The 21,929-nt window shown below is 38.0% G+C and overlaps 1 protein-coding gene across 1 annotated transcript in view; it reads left to right on the top strand.

Moving 5' to 3' along the window:
* The window catches only part of OPRM1 (opioid receptor mu 1), a 58,041-nt gene extending 36,340 nt beyond the window's left edge, over nucleotides 1–21,701 (top strand). Inside the window, exons 3-5 of the mRNA XM_088023832.1 lie at nucleotides 17,387–17,739; nucleotides 18,457–18,977; nucleotides 21,657–21,701. Coding sequence (XP_087879958.1) covers nucleotides 17,387–17,739; nucleotides 18,457–18,977; nucleotides 21,657–21,701 — 919 coding nt within the window. The remainder of the gene's footprint in view (nucleotides 1–17,386; nucleotides 17,740–18,456; nucleotides 18,978–21,656) is intronic.
* The last annotated feature ends 228 nt before the right edge of the window (nucleotides 21,702–21,929 follow it).

Here is a 21,929-nt window from a genome sequence, read left to right as displayed (position 1 = left end):
GATGGCTGCATATTACTCCATTGTGTATATATACCACTTCTTCTTTATCCATTCCTCTGTCGATGGACATCTTGGCTCTTTCCACAGTTTGGATATTGTGGACATTGCTGCTATAAACATTGGGGTGCACATACCCCTTTGGATCCCTACAATCGTATCTTTGGGGTAAATACCCAGTAGTGCAATTGCTGGATCATATGGTAGCTCTATTTTCAACTATTTGAGAAACCTCCATACTGTTTTCCAGAGTGGTTGCACCAGCCTGCATTCCCACCAACAGTGTAGGAGGGTTCCCCTCTCTCCGCATACCCGCCAACATCTGTCGTTTCCTGACTTGTTAATTTTAGCCATTCTGACTGGTGTGAGGTGGTATCTCATTGAGGTTTTGATTTGGATTTCCCTGATGCCAAGCGATGCTCAGCACTTTTTCATGTGTCTGTTGGCCATTTGGATGTCTTCTATGGAAAAATGTCTGTTCATCTCTTCTGCCCATTTCTTGATTGGATTATTTGTCCTTTGGGTGTTGAGTTTGATAAGTTCTTTATAGATTTTGGATACTAGCCCTTTATCTGATATATCATTTGCAAATATTTTCTCCCATTCTGTCAGTTGTCTTTTGGTTTTGTTGACTGTTTCTTTTGCTGTGCAAAAGCTTTTTATCTTGATGAAATCCCAATAGTTCATTTTTGCCCTTGCTTCCCTTGCCTTCGGCGATGTTTCTAGGAAGAAGTTGCTGCGGCTGAGGTCAAAGAGGTTGCTGCCTGTGTTCTCCTTTAGGATTTTGATGGACTCCTGTCTCACGTTTAGGTCTTTCAACCATTTGGAGTCTATTTTTGTGTGTGGTGTAAGGAAATGGTCCAGTTTCATTCTTCTGCATGTGGCTGTCCAATTTTCCCAACACCATTTGTGGAAGAGACTGTCTTTTTTCCATTGGACATTCTTTCCTGCTTTGTCAAAGGTGAGTTGACCATAGAGTTGAGGGTCCACTTCTGGGCTCTCTATTCTGTTCCATTGATCTCTGTGTCTGTTTTTGTGCCAGTACCATACTGTCTTGATGATGACAGCTTTGTAATAGAGCTGGAAGTCCGGAATTGTGATGCCACCAGCATTGCTTTTCTTTTCCAACATTCCTCTGGCTATTTGGGGTCTCTTCTGGTTCCATACAAATTTTAGGATTATTTGTTCCATTTCTTTGAAAAAAGTGGATGGTATTTGGATGGGGATTGCATTGAATGTGTAGATTGCTCTAGGTAGCATTGACATCTTCACAATGTTTGTTCTTCCAGTCCATGAGCATGGAACGTTTTTCCATTTCTTTGTGTCTTCCTCCATTTCTTTCATGAGTATTTTATAGTTTTCTGAGTACAGATCATTTGCTTCTTTGGTTAGATTTATTCCTAGGTATCTTATGGTTTTGGGTGCAATTGTAAATGGAATCGACTCCTTAATTTGTCTCTCTTCTGTCTTGTTGTTTGTTTATAGGAATGCCACTGATTTCTGTGCACTGATTTTATATCCTGCCACTTTACTGAATTCCTGTATGAGTTCTAGCAGTTTTGGGGTGGAGTCTTTTGGGTTTTCCACATAAAGTATCATATCATCTGCAAAGAGTGAGAGTTTGACTTCCTCTTTGCCGATTTGGATGCCTTTGATTTCTTTTTGTTGTCTGATTGCTGTGGCTAGGACTTCTAATACTATGTTGAATAGCAGTGGTGAGAGTGGACATCCCTGCCGCATTCCTGACCTTAGGGGAAAAGCTCTCAGCTTTTCCCCATTGAGAATGATATTCGCTGTAGTTTTTTCATAGATGGCTTTTATGATATTGAAGGATGTACCCTCTATCCCTATACTCTGAAGAGTTTTGATCAAGAAAGGATGCTGTACTTTGTCAAATGCTTTTTCTGCATCTATTGAGAGGATCATATGATTCTTGTTCTTTCTTTTGTTAATGTATTGTATCACGTTGATTGATTTGCGGATGTTGAACCAACCTTGCAGCCCAGGGATAAATCCCACTTGGTCATGGTGAATAATCCTTTTAATGTACTGTTGGATCCTATTGGCGAGTATTTTGGTGAGAATTTTTGCATCCATGTTCATCAAGGATATTGGTCTGTAATTCTCCTTTTTGATGGGGTCTTTGTCTGGTTTTGGGATCAAGGTAATGGTGGCCTCATAAAATGAGTTTGGCAGTTTTCCTTCCATTTCTATTTTTTGGAACAGTTTCAGGAGAATAGGTATTAATTCTTCCTTAAATGTTTGGTAGAATTCCCCGGGGAAGCCATTTGGCCCTGGGCTTTTGTTTTTTGGGAGACTTTTGATGACTGCTTCAATTTCCTTAGTGGTTATAGGTCTGTTCAGGTTTTCTATTTCTTCCTGGTTCAGTTTTGGTAGTTGATACATCTCTAGGAATGCATCCATTTCTTCCAGGTTATCTAATTTTCTGGCATAGAGTTGCTCATAATATGTTCTTATAATTGTTTGTATTTCTTTGGTGTTGGTTGTGATCTCTCCTCTTTCATTCATGATTTTGTTGATTTGGATCATTTGTCTTTTCTTTTTGATAAGTCTGGCGAGGGGTTTATCAATCTTGTTAATCCTTTCAAAGAACCAGCTCCTAGTTTCGTTGATCTGTTCTACTGTTCTTTTGGTTTCTGTTTCATTGATTTCTGCTCTGATCTTTATTATTTCTCTTTTCCTGCTGGGTTTAGGCTTTATTTGCTGTTTTTTCTCTAGCTCCTTTAGGTGTAGGGTTAGGTTGTGTATTTGAGACCTTTCTTGTTTCTTGAGAAAGGCTTGTATTGCTATATACTTTCCTCTCAGGACTGCCTTTGCTGTATCCCAAAGATTTTGAACAGTTGTGTTTTCATTTTCATTGGTTTCCATGAATTTTTTTTAATTTTTCTTTAATTTCCTGGTTGACCCATTCATTCTTTAGTAGGATGCTCTTTAGTCTCCATGTATTTGAGTTCTTTCCGACTTTCCTCTTGTGATGGAGTTCTAGTTTCAAAGCACTGTGGTCTGAAAATATGCAGGGAGTAATCCCAATCTTTTTGTACTGGTTGAGACCTGATTTGCGACCTAGGATGTGATCTATTCTGGCAAATGTTCCACGGGCACTAGAGAAGAATGTGTATTCTCTTGCTTTGGGATGGAATGTTCTGAATATGTCTGTGAAGTCCATTTGGTCCAGTGTGTTGTTTAAAGTCTTTATGTCCTTGTTGATCTTTTGCTTAGATGATCTGTCCATTTCAGTCAGGGGCGTGTTAAAGTCCCCCACTATTATTGTATTGTTGTCAATGTGTTTCTTTGCTTTTGTTATTAATTGCCTTATATAATTGGCTGCTCCCATGTTAGGGGCATAGATATTTATAATTGTTAGATCTTCTTGGTGGATAGACCCTTTAAGTAAGATATAGTGTCCTTCCTCATCTCTTATTACAGTCTTTGTTTTAAAATCTAATTTGTCTGATACAAGGATTGCCATCTCGGGTTTCTTTTGGTGTCCATTTGCATGGTAAATGGTTTTCCACCCCCTCACTTTCAATCTGGGGGTGTCTTTGGGTCTAAAATGAGTCTCTTGCAGACAGTATATTGATGGGTCTTGTTTTTTAATCCAATCTGATAGCCTGTGTCTTTTGATTGGGGCATTTAGCCCACTTACATTCAGGGTAACTATTGAAAGGTATGAATTTAGTGCCATTGTATTGCCTGTAAGGTGACTGTTACTGTATAGTGTCTGGTCTATGCTGCTTTTAGGCTCTCTTTGCTTAGCGGACCCCTTTCAATATTTCTTGTAGGGCTGGTTTCATGTTCGCAAATTCCTTTAGTCTTTGTTTGTCCTGGAAGCTTTTTGTCTCTCCTTCAATTTTTTAAATGACAGCCTACCTGGATATAGTGTTCTTGGCTCCATATTCTTCTCGTTTAGTGCTCTGAAGATATCATGCCAGTCCTTTCTGGCCTGCCAGGCCTCTGTGGATAGGTCTGTGCCAATCTAATGTTTCTACCATTGTAGGTTACAGATCTCTTGTCCCGAGCTGCTTTCAAGACTTTCTCTTTGTCTCTGAGACTCGTAAGTTTTACTATTAGATGTCAGGATGTTGACCTATTTTTATTGATTTTGAGAGGGGTTCTCTGTGCCTCCTGGATTTTGATGCCTGTTTCCTTCCCCACATTAGGGAAGTTCTCTGCTATAATTTGCTCCAATATACCTTCTGCGCCTCTCTCTCTTTCTTCTTCTAGGATCCCAATTATTCTAATGTTGTTTTGTCTTATCATATCCCTTATCTCTCGAATTCTGCCCTCGTGATCCAGTAGTTGTTTATCTCTCTTTTTCTCAGCTTCTTTATTTTCCATCATTTGGTCTTCTATATCGCTGATTCTCTATTCTGCCTCATTTATCCTAGCAGTTAGTACCCCCATTTTTTATTGCACTTCATTTATAGCCTTTTTGATTTCGACTTCTTTAGATTTTAGTTCTTTTATTTATCCAGGAAGGGTTTCTCTAATAACTTCCACGCTTTTTTCAAGCCCAGCTAGTATCTTTAAAGTCATGATTCTGAACTCTAGGTCTGACATCGTACTAATGTCCGTATTGAGTAGGTCCCTGGCAGACGGTACCACCTCTTGTTCTTTTTGCTGAGGTGATTTTTTTCATCTTGTCATTTTGTCCAGAGGAGAATAGATGAATGAGAGAACAAAATGCTAACAGGTTAACAACGTTCCCAGCAAATATACTCTAAACAAATCAGAAAAGGCCTGAAACCAGGGGAAAAGAAAGGGAAAGAAAGAAAAAAGAGAAAAAAAAAGAAAAGAAAGAGAAAAAGATAAAAACAAACAAAAACAGAACAAAACAAAAAAAACCTGCCACATATACTTTTAACCTCTTACAAATCAATAAGTAAAAGATAACCCAACAAAAATGGGCAAAAAATGAAAACATATTAACGGAAGAGGCGATACAATGCACCAAGAAATATATGAAATTATTTTCAACCTCTAGAGTGATCAGTAAAGTGATAACTAAAATGAGAATGATATAGTATATATCATTTATAAGACTGATACATATTTTGAAGTTTTTTAACACCAAATATGGGAAGAGTGTAGGAACCAGAAACTGTCTCATGTTACAGGTGGGAGTACAGCCCCTTTGCCACATGATTAGGGAGACCCTCTCTAAACAGGAAACATGCATTGTCCATGACCCAGCAGTGCTGGCCCAGAGAAAGACTTGCACACGAGTATAAGGGGCAGGCACGAAATCCATGCAGTCTTGTTAATATTGAAGAAGTCAACAACACAAATACCAATCAGCTAAAAGGATATGTAAAATGAGGCATATTCATATAAAATACTACTAGAGAGCAGTTAAAAAGAATGAGTTATGTCTCAGGTATTAAAATGGAGAGCTTCAAAATCATATTGCTGACTGAAAAGCTAAAGAAACTCAAAAATGCTGCAGACAGCATGGTACTTCTTGAGTTACGAAAATAATGCAACATTGCACATTTTCTAAGGGTACCTGTTTATGCATATAATTATTGTAAAAGCTGTGTAATAGACCAAAGCCCTAAGAGTGTGTGTATATGTGCTTGGGAAAGAGACAACCATTTGATATTGGAGCCGGGACTTCAAAGGGTCTTTAGTATTACCTGGAACTTGTGTATAACTTGTGTTACCATGAAGGGATTGGAATGAATTTAGACTGAAGAGAAACAAAGACAAGTTTGACACAATACCTATTTTGAAAGAATGACGTGCTACAGAAGATAGCACAAACGTACAACTGCATGCAAACCAGATTAACGGGAGGAGGAGAAGCAGGAGAAAGAAGAAAGGGGGAGGAAGAGGAAGAGAAGGAAGCAGAAAAACAAGAGAAAGAGTGAGGACAAGAAGAGTACATAGTAGTAGTAGAAGCAGCATCACAACAGTAGTCATTATGGGAAGACTTTAGATCACACCACGGGAAGGGCAAGAGGCATCATGAAGGGTGGTGTTTGAATTGGGCCACTGGTGATATTCATTCTAGCTTGATTTTAGTCCCATCTTCCATGGTCACATCCTAACACTATTCATCAACAACTCCAAAATCTCCCTTTTAAGGATCCCTACTCTTTTCAGGCTAATATCTCCTAATTCAGACCCTGAATCTGGTAGTCCCTCAAAACTGAGTATTCCCATCCCTCATTTTAACCACTTGTTTTTCAAACTACAAATCTCAAGTGAGCACCCACCACTGCCAAGCAAATGTTTCTTTGATGGACTTACTTTCCTGCTCTCCTCTCTGCCAGATCTCCTACCTCTCTTGCTCCATCACCTTTGTTCATTGATGCCCCAGACTTTTCCTTCATTCATTCATTTAACAAATATTTTTTGTGTGCCTACACAGTAGAACTGAAGACAGTGAGTGTGGATTTTTTTTTTTTTCTAGAAGCTTGGGGAAACAAAAAACAGAAATGGAAACCACAAAATGGAAAATGAGGTCAAGAGAAGGATTTCACTGGAAAACTAGAAGGATGCAAAAAAAGCCTTCAATGAGTCTGCAGACCTTTTCTGTATCTGTCTCCCTATTTTTAGTCTTGCTGCTAGTAATAATCAAGAAGGGACCCGATATTCACATGTGCTGTGAATCCTATCTCCTTTCAGTTTCTCAAGGACATTCCTCCCATGAGTATCCTCTGTTTCCCCCGATTCATTAGATTTTCATTGCTACGTGATTCCATAGCACACACACGTTTCTCTGGTCTATCAGATCAAGTTTTTTTAAAATCCTTTCTTTTTTTAAGATTTTATTTATTTATTCGAGAGAGAGAGAATGAGAGACAGAGAGCACGAAAGGGAAGAGGGTCAGAGGGCGAAGCAGACCCCCCGGCCGAGCAAGGAGCCCGATGCGGGACTCGATCCCGGAACTCCAGGACCATGACCTGAGCCGAAGGCAGTCGCTTAACCGACTGAGCCACCCAGGCGCCCAAAAAATCCTTTCTTGAACTCACACTCCCTCTGTTCTGCATAACACAATATTGCAAAAGCATCCTACATCCTCCTTCCACCTTGCTTTTTAACTCTTATCTACATATCTTCCAGCCCCATCACCGCACGGCACTTGTCAAGACCATTAATAATGTGTATTTTGCAAAAGCCAGCAAATGTATCTCTGTCCTCATTTTACTTAATCTCTGCAGCATTTAGTGAAATTGACCACTACAGACTTCATGACACTCTTTCCTTTCTAGGTTTCTTTAACCCCAGCTCTGGGTTTTTTCTTTAAATCTTGGCTATTTCTTACTTCTCCATTTTTATCAGGGCTTTAACCTGAGCCCTTTTCTCCTTCTAATAGAGATGTTCTTCTCAAGTAGTCTTCCACGGCCCCAGGCTTATATCTTACACAAACGTTAACCTCCCCCAAATCCACACTTCAGTGTGTCTTCTCTTCTAGACTCCATACTCCAACTACTATTTCATTTCTACACCAGATACCTAATAAGCATTTGACAAAACAATAAACTAGAGTACTATCTAATGCATGCATTCCCTTTCAATAATTCCTTGTTAATCCTGCAGCTCTTTTATATTTAAGACCAAACTATGGGCCTGAGCTTTATTTTCCCAAAGAAGAGGAGCCTAAGAAAGAACCCAGGGAGGATGGTAAAAATTAAGTTCTTGACTGTAGGGTTTGAAAGCCTTAGCTTTAAAATGCAAGACTAGGTAGACACAAAAGGAAAACATTTTGAATGAATTCTAAAAGTTTGGGCTTGATTATGGAAAGCTCAGCCTAAAGTACTGGGAGAATAGAGTTTAGGACAGAAAAGCTAGCAAAAATTGTGATTTTCCTGCAAAACAGAGAGGAGAGAGAACTTTCTGGGCTGTCTCAAGTCCATCTGAAGGATAGGATAAAGAGAACAGAGAGGTCAACTCTTTATTTGGGGCGCTGTCCTTATCACTTACCCACCTCACTACCTTACTCTAGGGGCCAACTCTTTATGGGGATATAAATCACAAATCTGTGAAACCAAAACAGTAAGAGATTTGACCTCATACCTGGCTGGAATTCTGGAACGAGATGCCTCACAGAACATCCCATAGTACCATTGGATAGTGATGGTGGAGTAAGTAGAGCTCAAAGCTCATATGCTTTAGAACTTTTAGAAATTGATTTTTTTAATTAAATTAAAAAATAATTTAGGAAGTAAATTTAAATTAATTGAATTGAAATTAATTAGAAATTAAAGCAAATAATTAGGTTGAGAAAGCATTAAAAATACTGATTTTTAAAAGCTGATAAATATCACAAACATCACAAAATCCATAATAATAATACTTTTATTAGTTAACTCCCCACCATACTTGGGTACTATTTTCCTAAATTTTAGGCCGTATAGTTTTTGAATGCCTCATCATTTGATACAACTTTGCATTATCATTTTCTATGGAAAAGAAGAAAACTAATTTAATTTTCCTCTAACGTAGGTGATCAAAATTTATTTTTATTGATTCTTTAGAAAAATTTCTTTCCTTTACAGATTAATAGTGGAATTGTACAAAGTTATAAATGGGCAAATTTAGGGAAATATCTATCAAATTTCTTATATGAGCTATAAGATTTATCAGAAAAATGTTTATCAAATAAGTAAGATGTGATCCAATATGTTAGGATGCATGAAATATGCGATTTCACATATAGACATGCTAATGGCTGTAGGACTGCTACAAATTCATGCTTTCAAAACCAAGAATTCTGATAAATTCTATTTCAAACAATTATCATGAGGAGCTTTATTACCCTTGAATAATTGCATTTTATACTATATAATGAAATATAGTCATGATAGGAAAGAACTATTTTGATTGGATATTTATAAAAGCCCACTTACCAAAAAAGTATGTCTGGTGATTAAAAGACTTGTGCCCACATTCTGGCTCTGACATTTCAAACCTCATTTCCCTCCCACTCACGCTCTGATGCATCCTGCGTAACACATTCATATCCTATCTCTGCCTCTCTCCTTTTCCTTTTACCTCCTTCCTTCTCTGTCCTTTTCTGAAACATTGTCCTTCTCTGCCTTAACGTCGTTCACATTTTGCCTCTTACCACAAGGTGATCTCATCCTCTCACATGGTTAGAATTACCATCCAGAGGCTGATGGCTTACAAATGAATTGCTCCAGCTGAAATTCGAACATAATCATTGATCCTTTGTCCCACAACATAATAATCTCAAAATCAAACTATCAGTGCGGAATCTGCTTTCCCTGTCTTCTTCCCTGTTAGACAATAGTGTTTCCATCCTCTCCACCCTTCCATACGAGAATTCAGGATTCCTATTATACCCTTCCTCCTCTATTCCTTATTTCTTAAAAGTAATTAAATCCTGTTGCTCCTTCTTCGTAGTTATCTCAATTCACCATATGTTACATCTTTTTAAATGGTGTTACTGATTATTTCGTGGTTGCTGATTGTGTGATGCTGGTGGAAGTGGTGATTAAGGAGTAAGAAAGAATAACTCCATTTGGGGAAATATTGCATTTGAGAAACCAATAGCTCGTGCAGATGTTCAAACGAGAGTTGGAAAGGTAGTCATAGAACTTGAAAGAGAGGTTGTGGATCAACTACATAGAACCGATAGAGGATTGTGAAGAAGTAAAGCAAAAGATATGAACTCAGCTCTTCTTTAAAAACTATGATTCTGTTACAATATTCAATATAGTGAGAAAATGTCTCAAGATTTCCAAGATGTTCCCAGCATGGCCATTTTTGAGAAGAAGATTAAAAAGCTTTGCATACCTGCCATGTTTATCTAGATAGTGGGCTGAATATTGCCGAGGCAAACTATTTTGCAGTGTTATCAACTACGCACTCCCGGAAATGTACATGGCCCACATTACAGTACAGAAGGCATGTTGTAATTTTAGGTAAAGCCTAAAGAGATGGGGGCAAAAATCTCAAACATTTGTACATCTCTCCATGCTTCGGGCCCTTTTACCATAAAACAAGGTGATCAGACAGTGTGGTTTGGAAAGCCCATTTCAGTACCTACTTACCATTACATGGCCTTTTTGACCAAAGTTCTTTTTAATTTGACAATGAACTGACAGGAAAAAGGGAATATTCCCTCTTTGCTTTTGCTTTAAAAACTGCTGGTTCTCCTAAAAAAAAAAAAAAAGTTTGGCTTATCTTATTACAATAAAATAACCCAAATCCTTCTTTCTATATTTAATTCCATTCAACAAGCATTTATTGGTGCCCATCTTGTGCTGAGTTCTGTACTGAATGGATAAATTTTCTCTATTTTTATTTCTTTTAACTTTTCCATTTGTGCTATCTTTCATATTTTATGTATAGTGAGTGATTATATGCACATCATCACCAAAGTATAAATGAAGCCTTATATTTGTTGTATGAACTAAATAGATAATAATTTTACAGGCAGACTATGCCTTCTAAAAATTTATAATCTATAGCATATGCTTGAGCTTCTTCAGAAAGCAATTTTCTAATATTGATGTTGGTAGAACTGTTTTATCATATTTTGAAGTTGTGTTCTTTTTTTGTTGTTGTTCCTTCATTATTAAACAAGTACCTAGGGATATAGCATTATTTGAAGTTAGTGGTAATGTAGACTTGATTATTTTTTATGTACAGAACTTACAGATTCTAAAATAGAAGACTTTTTTTTCTCCTAAAACTTCCAAATTTGAAATCTAAGATATTTCTAAGTTCTAAAAACACGTTCTTTAAAATAAAAGCAAAACCTTCTTATCTATGAAGATAAGAGATATCTGAGATAAGTGTTCTCATGCTGTCTTGGTAGTCAATTCATCTAAGGAGATGAGATTTTCCTGCAAACAAAAATCTAAAGCTATAGACAAGAATATTTCAACCAGTTATAATGGTTAAATACATCAGAGGATTTGGCATAGTAGTATTTTTCTATGACACATAAATATTATTTATCACAGAATTTGGCATCAAGTTGGCAAAACATATTTTTATATAAACTTCTGATGAAATAAATGCTATTCATGTCTTGAAGTAAAATTTCCAGAAATGAAATAAAGCAGGAAATAAGCACTTCTAAAAAGCATAATCCAAAAAAAAAAAAAAAAGTTAGGCAAAGTCTCTTGGCCATAATAGAAGTCTCTCACTTTTTCCTCTGACCAGAGGAGTGGTGCATTGTCAGGTGGCCATGTTCTCCCTCCTTCCTCCACCTCAGTTCCATTTCCAAAAGGAGAACTTGAAGAACCTTACAAAAATGCATACAATAAAATAAGAGAAATATAGATGAAAGTAGGCAAAAAATAGGCAACAGAGAATGAAATGATGAAATTAGCAGTAAAGTTGATACAATAGAAATGTATTTGATTTTAGTGTCATTGGGATTCTATACAATTATTAAGAGGAAACACAGATTTTACTCTGATTTTTCCAAGCCTGTGGCTTGGAATGCAAAATGCAAAATACAATCACTTATATATTTCACATTTTCTATTTAAGTTTCATCCGTTCAATCTACTTCAAGAAAGCAGATTTTTCCCTTGCTCTGTGTGAAAGATATTTTTCTCATGAATTGTCATTAATGGGAGATGGACGAGAATGAAAGTAAGAATAAAAAGAGAGAACAAAAAATGAAGCAGGTGTGGATAAAAGAGAGAGTAACACTCCACCAAAAAGTCCCTGATGGTCATCACATTCTGGTGACAGAGAGACAGAAAGAGCCAATTAACCTCTGGAAGGAGATGCTTCTTTGTTTAATTTTCTATAAGCCTCTTTCTGTCTTCTTTTCTGAGCCAAACTAGCAGGCAATTTCACTTTCTTTTTTCTTTTTATTATGTTATGTTAATCACCATACATTACATCATTAGTTTTTGATGTAGTGATCCATGATTCATTATTTGCATATAACACCCAGTGCTGCATGTAGAACGTGCCCTCTTTAATACCCATCACCAGGCTAACCCATCCTCCCACCACCCTCCCCTCTAGAACCCTCAGTTTGTTTTTCAGAGTCCATCGTCTCTCATGGTTCATCTCCCCCTCCGATTACCCCCCCTTCTTTCTTTCCCTCCTGCTATCTTCTTCTTCGGCAATAGTCACTTTCTTGTCCACAGGACTCAGAGGTCTAAGGTTACTACTTTCTCCTTTTTTTAGTATAAGCTTATTAGAAATTTGGTCATTGACCAAATGACTTTGAAATAAATATAAGTGAAATATTTTAAAACATTCTATAGCAAAATGAGAAATCCCCTGTTCCTTCTTTCCCTAAGTTAGTGGAGAACATAACAGAAAATAACAAATTAGTATATGGTTTCTTTCTATGTTAATGAGAGTATCACCACTGGCTTTGGCTTTGGTTCTTAATTTAGATCTCAGTCTCTCTCTCTCTCTCTCTCTCTCTCTCTCTCACACACACACACACACACACACACACACACAAATACATACACATGCTTGCCTGAAATATTAGAATGAAATGGACAATAAATGAGAAATTTAAGTAGGTAGTCATGTGACCACTTTGCTCATCTAATTAATAATTTATTTTCTCTATTAAAGTTGTGAATTTCTTTATGTGAGGATGGATAGATAAAAAAGTCAGGGCAGATGGAAGAAAAGTATCTTTCCAAGCACAGTGCTGGAAAGGACTCATTGAATCCTTACTGGATTAGATAACTTTCTACTTCACTGGGATTAACAAACAGGAAAAAAGAGAGAAAAATTCCATTTGGTAAAAACATGAAAGAGCAGAAAATTAGACCAAAAAGAGGTGAAAGTCTTCGGCACATCCTAATTGGCTCTGTTATGAATTTCTAGAGAAGGTAGCGGAGCAATGTGAAGGGCTTGACATGGTACAAAACTGACAAGCTGGATTCTAGAATACGTTCTTCCTCCTTTCAAGTTTCCTTGGTCATTTTTTTCTGGCCAGAGACAAGGCCATCACATTTCAAAAATTAACTCAAAATAAAACAATAACAAAAGATTTGCAAAGCCCATTGGGTATACACAAGTAATTTATTCAGTGTGGCTTCATTTAACATATGTCGGTCAAAATCAATGATGTTTTGGCAAGTAGTAATAATTGCAAAAATGACACCAAGAATGGGTCTGAAAGTAAATAGGAATTCTTTTATAACCACAAAGAAAAGAAGGGCATTTACAGATAAAAAGTGTTTATGAAACCTGGGAGATTATTTGAGCTGCCAATGAAATGGGATTCATAATGCCTCCGCCAACACAGCATCTGGAAGCTCCATAAAACAGGTCAAACACTGAAGGTCCAGAGACTATAATTTTTCAAAAATAATAATTGCATGGTAATATATTTGAATTTATATAGAAAATAAGCTACTCAATCACCTGGAACAGGTTTTTAAAAATACATATTAGAAAGAAAAAAAATAGCTTCAGCCTCTGCCTTGAGGAAAAGCCCCAATTCAGTGGGCACGGTAAACCCGCCAAGGTGAGAAAGGCCATGTGAGTCCAGGAGAAACACTCCAAGGACATGCCCTGTATCCCTCCCATGTCATTTTGTCCATTTTGTCACCAAACTCATTCATGGCACAATAAGAAGGAATAGGTACAAAGGATGGCAACAGGCTTGTGTGTTAATATCCAGGGGCTCTACTCAGGTCCATTCAGGTAAACTGAGCACAAGGATGGTCCTTCCTTTAGCTCACTGTCGTGTTTGCTAACACTGGTTTGTATATTCCTACAACTTATAATGTAACTCCGACTGTTCATGTAACTTTCCTGAGGCAACGTCAATACCACTGCATCAGAACAGAATAGAATGAAACGCTCATGTTTGCTGGACTGCGTGACCCCTTTTCTGATCAGACTGTCCCATTAGATTTGAAGCCTTTAGAGACATGTTGGAGGCAACTGGAATTCTCAAATCTTTGGTCTTGTATAATTCTCTTACATGTATTTAGGAAATTGCTAAGCCCTCTTTTATATGTTGCTGTGACTCAAAGTGTGAGTAATTGGGGTAAGAACCCTGGCTATCTTTAGAGAAAGGCTCTTTGGATAAATTGAGAAAATTCAAACAGCTTTGTTCCTGTAAAATGTCAATTGAAACAGCTTTTGTAGATACTCACTTTTCCTCCTGTGATGTAGGACCCTAACCTAATTTTGTTTCACAAACATCTCATTCCAGGGGAGAAAAATTTTTTTGACTGAAATAAACATACATCAGTAAATACCTAGTGCTAAGATGAGCCTGAAGAGAAGGTTAGAGGTATTCTGAGTCATGAAACTGACAGTAAAGAACCTGAGTATTTAACATAATACACTCTTAAAGATAAGATGTGAAATGTAAGGTCGGCTGGGCAGGAAAGTGACCAAGGCACTCAAGCACGCTTTTGTATCATGCAGGTCTATTATCCGTGGTGTAACTAATAAGGTTTTTTTTTTCCTTCTTTGTGGGAGAAATTTATTTTTATAAATATCAAAATTGTTTAACTTCTTGGGCATCCAGGTCAGTTATTCCAAAATCCCTAAAGTCATAGTTTTAATTTTGTTTTTATTTGTTTGTTGTTGGACTTGGGCTGATCTTGTCTGAATTACCTTTTTATGTTTGCCACATTTAGAGTCCTCACTAACATCAGATTGGTTTACCTCCTCAAGTTAAATGGCTTTCTCTACCTTTTCCTTTTCAAATCTTTTAAAGGAATAAAATTTCTAAAGCAATTCAAAAGGCCCCACAACTGGGGTGCCTGAGTGGCTCAGTCAGTTTAGCATCTGCCTTTGGCTCAGGTCATGATCCCAGAGTCCTGGGATCAAGCCCCACATCAGGCTCCCTGCTCAGCGAGGAGTCTGCTTCACCCTCTCCCTCTGTCTCTCCCCCTCTGCTCATGCTCTGTGTCACACTTTCTCTCTCTAATAAATAAAATCTTAAAAAAAAAAAAGTCCCCAGATCTGACTTTCGGGCATTAACGCAACTTCTGCAACTTTGAGAGACAAGTTGGGGTATCAGAATTTTAGAGCTCAAATAAATAATTTGAGCCTGTTGACTCTGAGAGGGTTCATATAACTTCAGCTTCTTGGTGCTTATTGAAACCAAACAAACTTTCCTGAACACTGAATTAAGGCCCTAAAAAAATGAGTCCGTAATATTATTTCCTCCAACCAACAGCTATCTTGGGCTAAATGAGTTAGTTTCTTAATTTCATGGGACTGAAAAATATACACAGGCTAAAGTTTAAAGAGAATGATTGTACCACATAAACAAAAAAGTCCAAGGCTTCAGGTAGATATTCCTCTTTTGCTCTCTCAAATCCACATCCTCTGTATGGGATCCACTTTCAGACAGGCTCTTCCAACAACCTTACATTCTCTCAGGTTTAATTATCTAAAAATGGTATACTCTTTCTTCACAAGTCTCCCCAAAATTTTATTGGCTCTGGTTGAAACATGAGACCAGCTCTGAACATTCACCATGGCCCCAGTCACTTTACATCTTGAGGCATTGAACTAGTAACAGAGCCCATTACAAAGCCTACAGACTAAACATGGAAAAGGCGTTGTTTCCAAAGTGAAATTGAGTACTGTTCCTAACATTAAGGTGAACAGATGTGCAATGTCAGATACATCTGACAATTGGACAACACATTAGCAAGGTACTCCTCTACCATCATATATTAATTTATTAGTGTTGTCATTTTAGCTGCTCATCTCTTCTAAGTTCTAATTTCTATGGCTTTGAAAACATATAACACTCCTAGATATTCAGACAGGGGAAAGAAAAACATATTTCTGCGCAAAGACTTAATTAATGTTCATAACAGATAACCTTCAGTATACAAAAAGGAGACACAACTCAATTCCCATTAATAGATGAATGGATAAACAAGTCTGGCATAACCACACAATCATATCTATACTCAGTAATAATAATAATAATATACGTACTTAGTAATAAAAAAGAATGCATTATTGATACATGCAACAAGATGTGGATGAATCTCAAAATATTATGCAGAGCAAAAGAAGCAAGACCAAAAAAAGAGTACATACTGAATGATTCTATTTACGTAAAATTTTAGAAATGAAAACTAACCTATCATGAGAGAAAGCAGATCAAGATCAGTGATTGCCTATGGGTGGGGAGTCAAGTCAGGGAAGGGAAGATGGAAAGATTTAGGAGCTACACAGGGAAATTTCTGAGGCTGATGGAGATGTTCATTATCTTGATCAAGAATTGTCATTTTTTGCTGTAAAGGGCAAGATAGTAAATATTTTAGCCATTGCCGGCCATATGGTCTCTGTCACAACTACTCAGCTCTGCCACTGCATCATCAAAACAGCTATAGATAAGAAGTAATTAAATGAATGTGAGTGTGTTCCAACCAAACAGGCAGCAGCCCAACCTAGTCTGCAGGCTGCAGTTTGCCAATTCCTGATCTTGATTAAGATAATTGTTTCGCAAGTGTGTACATATGTCAAGACTTATCAAATTGTACACTTTAATTACATGCCATTTATTGTATGTCAATTATGCCTCAATAAAGCTATTAAAAAATAAAAACAAAACAAACAGCATTAGCTTCCTCATCATGGATTGGATAAAGCTCAAGCTTCTTACCGTGGCATACAAATCCCTCCATGAACTGGCCTCTGTATTCCTACCCGATCAGATTTATTGCCATTTTCTGGTGGGATTTTACCTTTTGGCAGTGCCAAAACACACACATCATGCTATTTCAACTCTATGCCTTTATTTAGGTGTTCTATCTAGAATAACCTACACTTACCAGTGTAAGATTAAACTTGCACATTTACAATTCCAAGATACCTTCCTTCTTCCCTTATCTTACTCCTTCATTTCTTCTTGTGCCACCATTATAGTCTGTGTGTGTGTGTGTGTGTGTGTCTGTGTATACAGGGATATGTATTTATACATACATATAAACACACTTGCACTATTACATTGGTATATATATACATACACATTCTTGCATGATTACACTTTTCCATACTTTTACCTATATATATCTGAAATTTTTCTTTTACATATGTAGAGTTAAAGTGAATTATCACTCATTTTATATTCATTTTATGAATATCAGTAGACTTGGATATATGACTGAGCACTCCCTGTGTCTATTACATCTATCACGGTGCCTGGCACCTTAAAGAAACTTAATAAATCAGTATGGCAGCTGATATTAAGGCCATCTTACAGATTATAAAACTGATAGGTAGAGAAACTGTATTTAGTTCATAGACACATGGTCATGAATAGCCAATCTAGTATCAAAAAAAAGTTCTTCCATATCTAATCTCAAGTGGTTTCCACTAACCCTTGCAATATTTTTTATTATCAGAAGCTTGCCTACATTTCACACTGGTCTTTTTCTGACTTTGCCACCACTCCTCTTTGACCTCCTAGATACACCAAAATGAAGACTGCCACCAACATCTACATTTTCAACCTTGCTCTAGCAGACGCCTTAGCAACCAGTACCCTGCCCTTCCAGAGTGTCAATTACCTAATGGGTACATGGCCGTTTGGAACCATCCTCTGCAAGATCGTGATCTCCATAGATTACTATAATATGTTCACCAGCATCTTTACCCTCTGTACCATGAGTGTCGATCGTTACATCGCAGTCTGCCATCCCGTCAAAGCCCTGGATTTCCGTACTCCCCGCAATGCCAAAATTGTCAATGTCTGCAACTGGATCCTCTCTTCAGCCATTGGTTTGCCTGTAATGTTCATGGCAACAACAAAGTACAGGCATGGTAAGTTGCAGACCTGAGGGATGAAGGGTTTATAGACTGACATGCTGGTGAAGTCATGAGTGGTCCAACTTCTTAGTCAAATTGTAATACCGGTGATTTTTTCCTAACAGAATGTCTTTGAATCTTTTGTAATAGGAATTCTCCCCTAAATTTTAAGCACACTAAACATTTTAAAGAGAATGTAATCTATTGTTTCCTGATTTCTCTGCATTGACTTCATCAAAATGAGGGCAAACTAAGAATATAGCTCTTGCAAGAATGATTAGACTTAAACCCAAAAAAACATTAAGTTGTTTTAAAATTTCAAGTGGCTGCTAACATGACAAATTTATTTTTCTAGTCCTCATATCAGAACGATGAACCACCCATCAAAAATGGAATGAAAATATCCATTAGCTGGAAACTCCTATAGATTTTGGACAGTGATTGTATTTTTTATGTCAGCATAGACCCCATAGAGGATCTAGCTTACAGTAAAAGGTTCCACAATTGTTGACTGAATGAAAGCTTCATGTGATCAAAATGGACAAAAAATGAGATATTTAGGAAAAAAAATCTAAAAATAACTCTCCCTGAAAATCAACAGAGAGCTGAGTTTCTCCCTCAATTTCTTTAAATCTTCCCTTATTGGCTTCCCTTAATGGATTTAAGTTAGCTCTGGTCAAAGCTATAATTAGATGCTGCTGCTAATTCTTCCTTATAATTATTGTTTTCCAGGTTCCATAGATTGTACCCTCACATTCTCTCACCCAACCTGGTACTGGGAAAACCTGCTGAAAATTTGTGTTTTCATCTTTGCCTTCATCATGCCTGTCCTCATCATTACCGTGTGTTATGGACTGATGATCTTACGCCTCAAGAGTGTCCGTATGCTCTCTGGCTCCAAAGAAAAGGACAGGAATCTGCGAAGAATCACCAGAATGGTGCTGGTGGTTGTGGCTGTGTTCATTGTTTGCTGGACTCCCATTCACATTTATGTCATCATTAAAGCCTTGATTACAATCCCGGAAACTACATTCCAGACCGTTTCCTGGCACTTCTGCATTGCTCTAGGTTACACAAACAGCTGCCTAAATCCTGTCCTTTACGCATTTCTGGATGAAAACTTCAAACGATGCTTCAGAGAGTTCTGTATCCCAACTTCCTCCACCATTGAGCAACAAAACTCCACTCGAGTCCGTCAGAACACTAGAGACCACCCCTCCACGGCCAATACAGTGGATAGGACTAACCATCAGGTATGCAGCTTCTAGAATTGGGTACACCTACTGGGGATGACATAAAAATTATAGAGTTTGTACCAATCCAAGTTTTAATCCATTAGAAGTGAATCAGTAATGAAGGGATGAAGGTTCTCCCCCTGTGAGGACTGAGGGAGGAGAATAGCAAATTATGGTCATTGTGACAGAGAGGTGAGGTGCTTCACATTATATAAACAGCCCTATGTATCTGTATGTATTTATTTAGAGATACACCCCCTAGAAATTCATAAAGCTGCCAAAAATCAGTATCTTCACAGCTGTTGCTTCTATGCAAAATTAATGATGTTAGCACATTGTGGAAGTGATGCTATTCTACAATTCTTCTCATTTTCCCCAACGTTTATGTTTCATGCGTATCATTGCCAGTCAGTCCTGTTCTGGTTCTGTGGTTAAACGGAAAAGGTCATCACTTCACTCACTGTGGGGATAGGTGCCAGATGTTTCCAGCAAGTCAGGGTCACAGCAAAGGAGAAAAGACCAAAAAAAAAAAAAAAAAAAAACATAGCCAGTCTTAACTTGTTCAGCCATTGGTTTGTCAATCTTTATACCTGAACTCTAAAGGAAACATCAAACATATTACTTAATTATTAGAACTAACTTACTTTTTAACAGTCATTATACCAGTTAAGGTTAATAGGGTGAGGAGTGACTATTTTTTGGAAGCTATATTCCTATGTGCAGAGTACAGAGGGCAGCCTGCATGGGAGAGGCAAGATTTATACACAGTATTATAATCACAGGAGAATCAGAAAAGAGAAAAATTTGTCTCTAAGTTAATATGATCTTGATAAACCAATGATGTGCAAAATTTGGAATCTGATAGAAGGTAAATCAAACATACCACTTAACTCTTAATATTAATTTAAATAAGTAAACTTTCAAATAATAGCGTCAGCATCCAAAAATCCAAAAAAGCCTCCGCAAATTTATAACACAGAACTCAAATTCGAACTTCCAGTGAAGTAAATCCTTGAGTCAGAACCTGGTCAGAGGCCAGGACTCAGAGAACAGATGCCTCCATAAAAACGACTAGAAGTCTAATTGAGGAGGCAGACGAAGAGCCTTACAGTACAGAGCGGCTGCCTCCTCTCCATTTTTTTTTCCCCAGGCTCCACTCTGTCTCCCCCACGCCCACTACCGGCCCCCAGCCCAGCCCAGCCCCACCCAGGTTTACCCTTTCCTACTGACAACGGGCCCAGCTTAAGGAGGCCCACATGGTCTGCCATAGGGGGGGGGTGCTAATCCTCACACCTCTGATATTAAATCATGCTAAAAGGAACACTGGAATTTGGGCCCTCTAGGCAGTATAAGCTGATGATGGCCAACCCACTGCCAACAAAGGGAAATTACTACTTTACTTTGTGTCACTTCTAATTCCTTTTCAGACTGAGTAAAGACAGAAGAAATGTTTTTCCACACGGCTTCTTTTCTCTATATTTTTTCCACATCGAGACCCCTCTAAACCTGCTTCTTCTACGAAGCAGCTCTCCCTCTCAGCAGCTCTCCCTCTCGGCAGCTATCAAAAGCTTGTGAGTAACTTAAAGAGGGTAGGGATTCAGACAGATTTTCTTTGACCGGAGGATAATATATTGCAGAATGCAATTTAAAACTCTCAATCCTAAACCAAGGTTAACACATTTTGCCTTGGAACAAAGCACTTCCTTTGGAGCACAGGGATGGAACACTCTATATATTGATTCTTGCTCAGTTGGGGCCTGCCCCACCTTCCCTCTCTTGCAGGCACGCTGGGATGTGGCTGTGGGTAGCCTTACCCTGGACCACTGCCAGGGCCTCTTGTCACGTCTGATTCTCTGTGTCCTTTCCTCACCTGCTCTCCTGGAACCACAGCTCCCAGCCTCTCTGGTGGAGCCTTTCTCCTGAGTTCAGTATGATTGTCCTTCAGTTGCCCCGACCCGGCTCTTGACTCCCATCCAGAGCCAGCATTTTCACATTAGTGTGGTTCCTGCACAGCCAGAGAGAAGAGAAAGGAAGCTAATTGAGGAAGCTCTGTTCTAAGTAACTAAAAGGTTTGCTTTAAAAATACATCCACTTAGGGCTTATCTTCATTGCTGTCTCTATGAAGCAGCATCAGGATCAGATAACAGCAGAAACACATTAGCCGTGGAATTGGCTGCTTTCCCAAAATGCCCAGCTGGGAGGGCTGGACAGAGAAGAGCGGCTGACAGGAAAAGAGGAAAAGACACTCTGACTTACTTGAAAATTAAGATAAATCAAAGATCGCTCCACTCATCTCCACTGATGTGTCATCGTTAGGCGGTTACACACAGACATCTGGAACGATACATAAGCCTTTGGTGAGAGTTTCAATAAGATATCAAAATCATGAAATTATTTGAAGGAAAAATCAGACACTTTATGGCCGTGTCTATAGGACATAGTTGGCTAGTCAGACAAATTCAGAATCTGACAGACAGGTTTTTGGGTTTTTTGTTTGTTCATTCATGTTTTTGTTTTGACACCATGAGCCATTAGATTGCGAAGCAAAGCTAATTGGATTTGCATGAACTTTTTGACTGTTTGTTTGGAGTTGGTACTGTTGTAGATGTTTATGTCCCGCCTATATATTTGTATTTTCTCCAAGAAATAGATTATATGTCATGTTTCAAGTGCATTAGTCCACTTCATATTCTGCAGATCAGAGATCCAATATCAAACCTTCCCAGGGTGTCTGTATTCTGACAACTGTACACTGAGACCATGTCCCTACAGCGCAAAATGAAGAGTTGGCAGTTATCAAGGTAATTTGATAAGCCGTATGAGAAATGTCTGTGCCCCAAATAAACTTTGCCTCATAATTACATAGTTAAGGGCTACTCGGTCAGCTTTTGCTACATAACAAATCATTCCAAAACATGGTGGCTTAACGCAACCATTCACATATTTTGCACTTCCGTAGATCGGTAGTTT

Source organism: Eumetopias jubatus, unplaced genomic scaffold (genome assembly GCF_037043125.1).
Source record: "Eumetopias jubatus isolate StellerSeaLion01/CBP00866 unplaced genomic scaffold, mEumJub1_p1.0 scaffold_6, whole genome shotgun sequence".
Classification (NCBI taxonomy): Eukaryota; Metazoa; Chordata; class Mammalia; order Carnivora; family Otariidae; genus Eumetopias; species Eumetopias jubatus.
This window is presented reverse-complemented; position numbering and strand designations above follow the sequence as displayed.